We start from the raw sequence: 12086 nt of genomic DNA, 5'->3' as shown, positions 1-12086 counted from the left end.
TACACCTCGTCCCCCTCCTCCTCTTTCTTCGTTTTCTCCCTTCTCATGCTTTTTTATTATATGTTACTCATGGAGGAAAGTGCTACGAGGGCACGGAATTAATTCTTCTGATCTCCCATCATCCTCTGCTCTTTGTTTTGTCATTTTGGGGTTTTACTACGTAGGGAACACGGGTTATTGTTTTGTTAACATATCTTAGCACTTTATCACATGCAATTTTGGAACTAAGATAGGACAAGACAGGCAATGAGTGTGTGTTTGGGTTTGTAAATACTGTCTGTGTGTGTCTGTGTGTGTGTATGTGTGTGTGGGTGTCTGCGTGTGCACCAAGTATCCAGCAGTTGTCAGTTTCAGGAAGTGCAGGCGTGATCAAAGAGTCTCTGCCTCTCAATGTAGTGTGTGTGTGTGTGTGTGTGTGTGTGTGTGTGTGTGTGTGTGTGTGAGAGAGAGAGAAAGAGTGAGAGCAGGAGGTGTCAGTCAAGCTGTCAAGTGAGCAGTTGATTAATGAGGTGCTGGAAGTGTTTTACTGTATGAACACACACACACTCACACACTCATACACACCATCTTCGTGGCACTGTAAATGTGTGCGTCTCACCTGCAGCAGAGTCAGAGGTTGCATACCAATCTGAATTTCTTTTTTTGTGATGGGTTTTCAATTGGTTGATTTTCTTCCTCTCTGGCAATGCAAAAGAAAGACAAGGAAAGAGAGAGAGAGAGAGAGAGAGAGAGAGAGATTTAGTCATTCTACCATCCAAGTCACTGAACACCAGCTGCAAACTTGTCACCTTTTGGCGAAATTCGCCATTTTAAAATCAAAATAGGTCATCAACGTGAATCGTGTAGAAGCCGAAGAGTTTTTGTTTTTTACATTACATTACATCACATGTGATTTAGCAGACGCTTTTATCCAAAGCGACTTACAATAAGTGCATCAACCTAGAGTACAAACTAAGAACAACAAGAATACAGAAAGTAACATTTACTCAACATAGTCGAACTATAAAAGTACCATAGTAAGAGCTATTTAAGTGCCACTGAATTGCAAATCTGTGTTTTAATCCAGATATAGTCGGAAAAGATGTGTTTTTAGTTTCCAGCGGAAGCTGTAGAGACTTTGTGCCGTCCTGATGTCAGCGGGGAGCTCGTTCCACCACTGAGGAGCAAAGACAGCAAACAGTCCTTTGTACAAACTGCTTTGTATTGAAGACCGTGTTGTCGGCTGTTGTGTTTGTTTGTGACTCGAGGATTCATCGGCTTTGAAATGAGTGTGAGGGGGAATGTGTGTGTTCGTTTATCGACTGTCAGGGAAACATATTCGCTTACACTAATGTGGGAAAATGGCAATTCCACCCGTTAAGTGTGCCACAGATCCCCAAATGGGAAGCCGACGTTAAGTTATTCTTAAAAAGCAAGCCAAAAATAAAATAAAATCGTTGTATAATATTTCATAATGAACTATTTGAATATGCATAATACATTTGAATGGTGATTATTTTTAGTTATTTAGTTTAAATAACCTAATTCATTAATACTTGCTGTTTCAAGTCTGAGGGAGAAATGTGTAAAGCCAATATTACAAGGAAATACAGTATGCAGGATCGTTGTAGCTTATACTTATTGGGATTTTTATATTTAGGCTGCAGTCCCACATCTTTGAGATGTATTCCTATAAATGTGGTTACATTTGTTGCTGTTTATAGTTGTTATTACAGTTGATTTAATTAATTTGTTGGCATTGTATTTGCTGTGCGTCATCACAAAGTTATTATCATCTGTGCCGAGTTTGAGAGCCGATACACTTTCCAACCTAATATAATTCTGAGCCAAATACTTGAAATATGCATCAAAAACAAAACTGTTGATGAGTGTTTCTCTCCTTTTGTCCCTGTGCAGATAGAGAACCTCCAGGATCAGCTGAGAGATAAAGAGAAACAGCTGGGCGGCCTGAGAGACAGAGTCAAGTCTTTACAGACAGACACCTCAAACACAGACACGGCCCTGGGGACGCTGGAGGAGGCTCTGGCTGAGAAGGTACACACAGACACATCCTGGACAGCTGAAAGGACACTCATTGACATAAAGCATTCCCTTGCTTTAATTCAATTCACTGAACCCCCAAAGAAAAGATCAGGGGAAAAACAAAAAAAAAAGGGAAGAAACCAGGCTTTACAATCATACAAGGAAAAAATAAGAAAACCAGATTTAGAGTTAAAGGAACATCCCCTCTGACAGATGGACAGGAAAAATATATGAAGAGTTTCAGAGCATATGGGGGAAATAGTTCATAGTAGGCATATTCCATGATGGAGATCTCCACGATGACAGATTTAGATATGTTCACAATCTATGGCAGGTTCCAGGAGACAGCAATAGTCGGCACAGGGCAGGTTCATGAGACGAGCCTGAACAGCCAGTCCGCAGCAGGCAGGTGGCGAGAGCTCACTCGATCCTCTGGGCACAGGGCGTAGTAATGAGAGAGAGAAAGAAAGATATCCGTCAGTAGAAAGAGAAAGATGGATACCGCGGGAAGAACGATGAAAAAATGAGACGAAGAGAAAAGAGAAAACCTGAATCAGATTGGGAGCAAAGATAGAGACAAAAGGACATCAAAGAGGAGATAGGTGGAAGGCATCAAGAGCAAGCCTGAACTATAAAATCAAGGAGAAACTCTGATCCAGACTGACTTGAAGCTAAAGCTTCCCAAAGAGGAAGATAAGCCTTCACTCAAAAGAGGAGGGTCTAGTGTCATAAAAGAACGTGGTGATCTCCTTCCCTGGACTGGAAATGGAAGCTGGTTCCATAAAAGAGGACAATGACTCTAAAAGGCTCTTAAGATAAGAAGTTTTTTAAGATATATTAAACTACAAGTAGTCCAGCATGATGGAGCCGCAGCTCTAGTGGATTTAGTAGGGAGCCAGCTTTTTAGTGGCGATTCTATCACCAATCAAGGCTTTGTAGGTTAAGAGAAGAATTTTAAAAAGTGATTCTCCATCTGCTGAGGTGGCAGAGCAGAGAAGCAGTATTCTAGTATCTTTGAGGCTTTTGCTAACCATAAGAAGAGCAGAGGGACTCCAGAAAGTGATCAACCAAAGATCTTTATTAGTTGCATATGTCGAGATTCTTTTTGCATTAATTTTGGAGAAAGACATTTTAGATCTTGTGATTTTTGTGAGTTCTTTTGAAACAGTGGACAAGATTTAGAAAGATATATGAGAATCTTTCTTACAGCAGGACAATGCAAAGTTCCTATGCCGATCAAAGTTTGGAGTCCAAGAAAGCAACTTGTGAGCGCTTCAAGATTGCCTTAACAATTTTGCTCACTGAATACAGATTAACATCAAAATTATCATTATGGTTTATTCTTTCTTGCTCTTCTTCCATGCTTGAATGTCTTGGTATCTCTTGTTTTAATGTGAAAGTTACAATTTTTATCTTTGTTTTATGGTTTAAAATTTAGTAATATTTTTGGAGTGTTTTGGGTTTAAGGTATAACAGGAATAGTGTAGTGAGTAATATATATGGTTGAAAAGGAAAGTTGTCCTGGTGGATAATATTGCTTAACCAAGCGAGGAATGTATGGATTAATTAAAAAACAAACCCAGATGATGAAAATATCCATCCGTAACCAAATGTGGTGCTGTCTACATAAACAGGATTTAACACAATCTATGGGATGCCGTTTATAATGGTGTTAATACTGAAACCAGAATCTGTAAATCCAGGTGTCTTAAGAGGTCATTTAGTCAATCTGTCATAGTCATTTTTGTAGTTTCAACATGCTGCCTCAAAGAGGTCATTCCTAAGAAACTGTTATCTAAGCCTGTTCTCACCAGTTATTTGTATGGTGAAATTCTGCCAATTGATTTCATTGTTTTTTCAACAAACAATAAAGAAGGAGAGATGAGAGGCAAATAGACTAGACCGATGTGGCTCAGTAGGAGATTCGAGAGAAGGAGGAGAGAGGGGGATCCAAGGTCCTAGAACAGCTCTGCTTTGGGGGCACGTACCTCTGAGGAAGAGAGAGTCAGTAATGTAGAAGGACACACGCAACCTTGCCAGCCTTTTGAGCCACGGCAATAAATAGAGCTCACAGAGATTACCAATGCAACCCAAAGTACCTTAAGTGAAAAAGGGGGGTGGGAGTTGATAGGAGACAAAGAACCAGGAGAAATCCTGTAAAAATACACCAGGGCATCACGCCATTTAGAAAATCTCCAATAATATACAGGGTTAGATACAGTTTCCTGTCCTATGATTAAAAGATCCTTAATCTTTACTGGTTAAAGGCTATGTATTATTTAGTCTGTATAATTAAAAAAGTTTTTTCATTAAAGAAGTGTCAGCCTGGCTACAGTGCTGTGAAGAATAGAATGCTCCTGACTTTTTTTTTGATTCTCTCACATTTTTTTTATTTTTTCTGGAGTAAACCTGGGTTATTTTTTTATTGATGATCTTCAGGCTCGTATTAGCTTTAACAGGCCTTCTTTATATGTTTATATGTTTTAAGACTATCTCGCCAAACTAAGCATGCTTGCTGAGATTAGTTGTTACAAGCTGCGGGCTGAGAGCCTGTCTCTTCAAACTTCTTCTTCTGGGTCTTCAGGTGTTCTTCTTCAGAGGCCTATTCAGAGCCCACTCAAGATGAGAGAGGCTGTGGTCTTCAGAGGACTCAGGAGTCCTCTGTTATATTGAGACGTGGTATCGAATGTTATGACAGACAAAGAGTTTAATGTTAAATACAGAATTAACAGTTATCAAATTTAGACACAGCCACAATAAATTTAGTACTAGTAGAAACTTTTAACTAGTGGAGTACACCAAAGGTTAAATTCAAAAGGTACAGTAGAGGAGGTAGTTGAAAGGCAAAAGTGTGGGAAGACGCAAACACAAAGAAGAATGTCAAAAAGGAACCAAATGCTCGATGTCAACGCCTAATAGTAAGAACAAGACTGTTTCGTGTAGACAAGCATCAGCAAGGTAACAAAGATTAACAACAACATAAATCATACAAGGATCCACATGCAGCACTAAATATCGCAATATCAACATCCAACTTGATATAAATTTGAGAAACAATATAAACTTAAAGAAATATTTGAGAATATAAACTCTATAAATGGACCTAATTGTATATAAACTCAAAATAGTGTGGATGAAAGTGGAAGAACAAGGCTCAAGAATTGGCTGTGTTTTGTAGTTTGAATGAGGTAAAATTATAATTTGGGCTTTCAAATGGTTAATAGTGTATTCCAAGATCGCTGTTACCGATGTTTGAGAGACCCTCGAGGTTGAGGGAGGAGGATTCATATCTAGGGGAGATGATTCATCAAGGTTCTCAGAGAGAGGTATCATCTTCAGGCAGACATATTCTTCATTAGCAAGCCAGGTTTCAAGACATTATCTGATATTAAATATCAATATTTAGAGAATTCATTTATATTATTTTAGATTAGAGACCATGAGAGAAAATATTATTTTGTGTGTTTGTTATTGTGTTATTGTGTTCTACTTTTAATTGTATTTATTTTGTATGCTGTTCTTGGGACAGACACCTTTTCTCTACTTGAAGTACGTGGTGGGTAGTGGCCGTGGGACAGACACAGTGAGGACTCTAAAGTCAAGCAGATAAGCTCCTCGAATGGAAACCTGCTCCCGATAGATGAAGTCCGCCCCTGCTGTGTTCCTGATCTGAACCTGGGTTTTGTCCCTGACGCCAACTGGATAACTTGGTCATAATGACACGCGCAGGGCCTCCGCTCCTCATCAGCAGATCAAGTCTCTTCTCATTTTCACATTATTCGCAGACCAGTCCCACAGTGTTGATGAACCACATCTATCGCCCAACACCAGGCCTGTCTGCTATTTCTTTGAAGCCGAAATCCTGGTGTCAATTTAAAAAACTTGGAGGAGGGCACACACAACTGCCAATCACACAACATCTTGGCATACCCGAGCGCGCACACACCGATTTTTAGCGGATAATCGGCGCGTAGTCTCCGCGCGTCCCGCGTATTACTGCTTGTAACACTTTGTCTCTGCCGCTATTCAGCAGCTTCGCCAGCCCACACTTCACGGTCCGGTCCGGCTGCTTTCACCACTTGGTTTCGTGGCCCTCTTTTGCCCGCTAACCAGAGTGTGTTCATCCCAGGTGTGTGGGTCGGTCTGTGGAAAACGCTCAGCTGGCAAAACGTGCACAGGAAACAGCGGCTTCCTGTGTAGGCCAACGTGTGCACGCCAAGACAGTTACCCAACCATCTCCTGCTCTCACGGCTGCAACCATCCGGCTGGCTGATTGTAGGAACATCACGGGAGAGGGCGGGGCGGGGCTAACCAGCATAGCTGCTTGAGCTCGAGAGCCGGCCGAGCCGGCATCTAACCCACTTAGACCTGCTCAACACAGCAGCAAAACTACACTGTTTGCATGTATGTTTATCATTGGGGAGGCAGGGGGAGACTATACATGATACACACTGAGCAAGAGGGAGCGGGAGGAGGGAGAGAAGAAGAAGTCATGCGCTGTTGTGAGCTGGCAACCAGAGCTTGGAAGAAGAGTGAGATGATGCTCAGGAGCAGCTGGGATACCCTTACCTATCACACTGTCTTGGAACCTGAAGTCTGAACCCTCAAACAGGCCTTTTAAATGTCCTCACTGGCCAAAAATGTCCTCACTCAGAAGGTTTGATGCCCATGTTGGTCCTGACAAAGATAGATGTACAAGAAAACACACACACACACACGTATCGCTGGTCAACCTCAGGTCAACTCCAGACCGCGGTTACATTTATAGCAAAACCACTATGAGCAAAGCCGCCGACCACCCACACAACGACCAACCGACTCTGGAGAGATGGAAATGAACCAATGATCACATCCCGCTGGCTGTTTCACGATGACATCACTCACAGCCTGCATTCGTAAATGATTAAGAATCCAACATGCGTCACTTGGTTTCACCCGGTGGGATTAGAACCAACAAACACACTGTCATCACCTGCATGTAGACAGGCAGGTGTCACAGCCATTTCACAGCCCAGAAACACCTGAGCATGGGAACCGAACCCTCGACCGCCTGGTTGATGATCTGTTATTCTGCGCCCAGGACTCGACCCCGGTTCTGGGAAACCAACCAGTGACACCTTCACCAGCAGACCGCTTTAAAGTGTTTGATGGGAATATATTTTTGTACCGTAATGCGCGATTATGTGACCGACTCCGTCTCCTTCGCACGAACACACACACACACACACACACACACTCACAGACACACACACAGGAAACAGGGCTATTAATTGTCCAGTGACTAATATCCAGGGTGTCAGCTCGATGTGTGAGTGTTGGCAGGCGGAGGTGGTCGACGACGCTAACTTCACTCAAATTTCACTTAAGCTTCACTCAAATGACTTTTACAGGCTTTTCTTCCTCCATTTTCATTGTTTTGGTGCTTTTGGATATCATTCCTTTCTTCCGTTCTGTTTTTCCATTTTTCCATCCCTCTCTTGCTTTCTTAATGTTGCTCCTTTTCTTTGTTACTTGTTCTTGCTGAGGTCAAAGCAAAGTGTTTCTACCGTGTGTCATGCTTTGTTTGAAGCCAATAGTTTTGTCTTGGCAAACAGTATCGATAACCCTAATATTGAATATACACAATCACCTGTTAGTAAATCTATACTTGGACTCTCATTGACACAATGCATTCTGTCAAAACTGCATAACTAAGTCTTACCTTCATCTTAATCTTAACCTAAACTTCATTTTATGTAGAGCTAAAAAAATTACTTATTTGGTCAATTCGTCCAAAAAAATGATTCATTATTACTATTTTGATTATCTGTGAAGTCCTATGAGTGAAACATTCATTGGCCTCTCTAATATCCGGTTTTAACCCCGTGATGGTCCAGACATTAGTTTATAAAAACATCATCGGTGAAGACCGGCCAAAATATCCTCACTTCCAAAAAAAAATGTTTCACTCTCAAGGCTGAGACCTGAAATCGACGGTATTGGTATGTGGTACGATAATGCACACACACACACACACATATCTTTGTGTGTGTGAACTTGAATGCCTTCGCTGGCCACTGCGTCGCTATATAGCTGGAGAGTGCCGATAGTGTTTTAGTGGTTGTGAATATTACATCTGGTGCCAGAATGTATTACGTGTCTAAAATCACTGTTGGCTGTTCGATCCTGTCAAAGCTGCCAAATATATAAAGTTTAATGCAACTGTTATTGGTATAGAAACTTGATATTCAGTGACTATGAATAACTGTTGGAGCGTTGACGACCTCTCTCTCGCCTCCTCTTCCCCCCTCGACTCTATTCTCCTAACTCTAATTCTCCTCCTCCTCCTTCTCGATGTGCAGGAGCGGATCATCGAGCGGCTGAAGGAGCAGCGGGAGAGGGAGGAGAGAGAAAAGGGGGACGAGATGGAGTCCAGCAGGAAGGAGTTGAAGGAGTTGAGGGAGAAAGTCTCCCATCTGCAGGCTGACCTGGCTGACCGAGAGGTAGAAGACAGACGCGTGGAGACACGCTCGAGCATATCTGTGCTATAAGTCAGGAAAACACACTCTCCATGTCCCGGCCGAGGAAACGCGTTTGATCTACGGCTGTAGAACAGAGCGCGGATCCTCCCAAGGTCCTCGCGCTGAAGGACAACAATGGTAAAACAGTCACATTTCCTTGACAACGACATGCTTTACAACCAATGAAAACAGCGATTGGAGCTGGATGCTTCTCGCCGCGACCTATGTGATTCATGCAAAACGCCACAGCAGCGGCGCAGAGGGGAGAGACGGGATGACGGAGCGCTTTGAAGCGCTGCTGTGCTCTCGTCGTCCTGCAGCAGTGGGACAGTTGCAGCTAATCGCTTCAGCAACATCTCAATGTGTTTGTTTTGATAATAACGTTGCGAAAAAACACAACAATTGTGGACAAACAGTTGACCAGCTGTCAAACCAGAGCCAAGCAAAACAACTAATTTAGCTAAATACAACATTATGAATCTTTAGTCCCCTCAAGTAATATGAATACGTTCACATTTTGGGACGTACACTTAATTAGCCTTCTTATGGAGAAGTAGATGAGAAGATTGATACCGCTTGTCTTGTCTGTGTGTATCCTAAATAAGACGGTCAAAATATACATTTTTATATTACATGTTTTCAAATTAAACAAACAGGAGATAATTTTGTTGTACCTTTGGGACATGTATAGGCTAGCTGTTTCCCCCTGCATCCAGTCTTTATGCTAAGCTAAGCTAACGGCCTGCTGGCTCCAACTTCATATTTAGGTTACTGTCAGAAATATTCCTTCAAATGTCCCGTATTGTGACGAGTGATTTCCATGTCCTTTGTTGGTTGTACAGCAGGTCTGGATGCGATATAAACACTGTGAAAGTATCAAAATGCTCAATTCAGAGAGAAATATATCTATATTCAGACAGACAGTTCGAGAAAAGAGTTTGTTAAACATGTAGAAACCCAAAAATACAAGTATGAACCTGAAAATGATCACAATGTACTCCCTCAAATCAAAACACACATATGCTGTCGGCCGAAATGCTTTCCGCCTTTCTTGACGTGTGCTCTCCAGTAATTTGAGTGATTGTGGGGTCATAAAAGCTGTTACTGTCCCTTTATATAATTTGAGATATACATGGGAAAACTCAAAAAACAGGCATTCCTCTCTGCACTGCTAAACACAGATGTGGGGTTTGTCTGACAACAGCAATATACTGTATATCTATATATGTCGCTAAATATAATCTAAATAAGCAGAAAGGTTTCTCTGACCAAAGCCCAGTCAAACATGATGAGTTGGTTTTGTCAGTCAAGGGTAAAATTACACGTCTGAGTGTCTCTCCTTCTGGGCCGTCGGTTTCTGTTTGACCGGCCCGACCAAAAGAGGAGAAGACCAGAAAAGAAAGAGAGAGAGAGACACTTGACGGATAGAGGGATTGAGCTGGAAGAGGAAGAAAAGAGACATGGGAAAAGGTTTTGGAGAACAAGGGGCAGAGTCAACCTCGCAACTGCAGGAAGGCCTTAAAGGAGCATTCAAGTTTCATACAACTGGTATTCTATATTTATAATAACAGCCTCAGGATTGTAACTCACTAAGTTAACGGCTGAGATCTGGAAACTCGGCGACATAAAAAAAGAAGAAGGAAAAGAAGGGACGAGACAGCAGCAGATGATCACCCGTGTTTTAAACAAACCCCCAAGTTGGCCAAACTTATTTGAGGAACATTATAAACTGTAAAATTATAAATCCCAGTCGCATTGTTTTGCGATGCGACTGGGATCCTCACCAACACGTCATGCGAGCGCTCTTTCAGATCGACAATGTCATCATATCTGGTAGAAAAGAGAAATCAACAAAAATACAAGACCCGAGTTGTATGAAGTGGGCGTATCCTTTAAAAGTGGTGTAATGACAATACAGATGCACGATAGAGCGAGGCGGTTCCGGGGAGCTGCTCGGCGTCTCGCACGACGAGGTCATCGCGTTGACTTCCTGCCTTATCGCTCTCTGTCTCTGTTATCTTGTGTTTCCTTTCAGACGTCAGTGTTGGATCTGAAGGAGAAGGCTTCCTCTCTGGCTTCCTCCACTCTGAAGAAGGACAGCAGGCTGAAGAGTCTGGAGATCGGCCTGGAGCAGAAGAGAGAGGAGTGTGTGAAGCTCGAGAAGCAACTGAAGAAGGTCAGCCGGACGATCGGCTTATCTCGGTGAAACGAGACAAGAATGAGCTTCATTAGAAATTCAGCGTCGACTGAAATGATGGGAAATGAGGAAGTTTATATTCTAAAAGCTTGAGGATTAGATGGTGCGGTTTGCATGTATTCTTCCAAGTTTGGCCGCCGTCTTAGACGCCACGTGGACCACAGCAGGTGCACTGAATGAATGTAGCGGCTGGCGGCACAGAGCACGTTGCATCAATACGAAGCCGGTTGGGGTTGTCGAAAGTGACCAATCAATGGAGGGCAGGCACCCGCCGCCGTGTCTTCATCCCCGCCTCCAACGTCTCAGCAGTCAACGAGCCGAGCTCACACTCACCACAGCCCTGGGATCTCATTTGTCGACGCGCAGGGGAACAATGTTTTCATGTGAGCGCATTCTGAGAGTAAAGAAAGGACATCAGCAATAATTACCAATCGAAACCGCCAATTATATGAATCACAGTGGGAATAAATACACACGGTTCAGACAGAAACACAACAAATAGAGGATGTTAAACTAAAGAGCCCCTTGTCTCTGTCTACCCTCGGTTGTGTGCTTGTGTGTGTGCGTGTGCGTGTGTGTGTGTGTGTGTGTGTTATCGCATATTCTCTCCGGCAAAGCAGCCCATAAAATGGTGTGTGTGTGTGACGGCTCGCTGACAACCTTACAGTCATTTTCACAGAGTGGAGAAGACAGCACCACCACCACTCCCTGCATGTGTGTGTGTGTGTCTGTGTCTGTGTGTGTGCTTGTGAGATAGAGAGAATGTGTATGAAGGTGTCAGTGGATTTTTGGAGTTTTTCTCTCATCAGAGTTTATTTCTCAGTCTCGTTCTGTTACCATGGATGGAAAATAGAATGAAAACACATCTGTGTGTGTGTGTGAATTAATTGACATTGTGCATTTGACATTGTGTGTGATGTTTCTTTTTTCCTTTCTTATTTGTCTTTCTCTCTCTCCCTCTTTCTTCCCTCCACCCAGATCTTCTTATAATACCGCCAGACACCCAAACATTTCCTCTTCGCATAAAGACCTGTAAAAACTGCTGTCCGCTTCCAAAACTAATAGGGTTTATGTGTTGTGCGACCAAGATACACACACACACACACACACAAAGTCAATCGGTCCCAAGAGAAACATTTGCTTCTGGGAAACACACACAGCTGTTCTAACCTCCGCGCTGGTTCTAACTTGTTTTTTTCCCCATTTTTAAATGTTATTTTTGTTTTTGTTTCTCATTTTCACCATATTCTGAGGAGCAGAGAAACCGAACGGAGAAAGCCGCTGCGGCTCAGTTTTATTTGCTTTTTACTCGACTCACCTTTTCATGCTCAGGCTAATCTCCACATAAATCAGCATCATGAGCCTGT

General features: G+C 42.6%; 1 protein-coding gene across 5 annotated transcripts in view; it reads left to right on the top strand.

Moving 5' to 3' along the window:
* LOC130200590 (ELKS/Rab6-interacting/CAST family member 1-like) overlaps window positions 1-12086 on the top strand; it is a 111576-nt gene that overhangs the window by 34107 nt on the left and 65383 nt on the right. For all 5 annotated transcript variants that reach the window (XR_008833041.1, XR_008833040.1, XM_056424995.1 and 2 more), the window contains 3 exons: window positions 1897-2034; window positions 8364-8504; window positions 10558-10698. Coding sequence is in view for 3 of the 5 variants with exons in the window: in XM_056424995.1 (XP_056280970.1) it covers window positions 1897-2034; window positions 8364-8504; window positions 10558-10698 (420 nt within the window). In the remaining 2 variants the exon portion in view is untranslated. The remainder of the gene's footprint in view (window positions 1-1896; window positions 2035-8363; window positions 8505-10557; window positions 10699-12086) is intronic.

The sequence above is a fragment of the Pseudoliparis swirei genome, chromosome 10 (genome assembly GCF_029220125.1).
Source record: "Pseudoliparis swirei isolate HS2019 ecotype Mariana Trench chromosome 10, NWPU_hadal_v1, whole genome shotgun sequence".
NCBI classification, from domain to species: Eukaryota; Metazoa; Chordata; class Actinopteri; order Perciformes; family Liparidae; genus Pseudoliparis; species Pseudoliparis swirei.
This window is presented reverse-complemented; position numbering and strand designations above follow the sequence as displayed.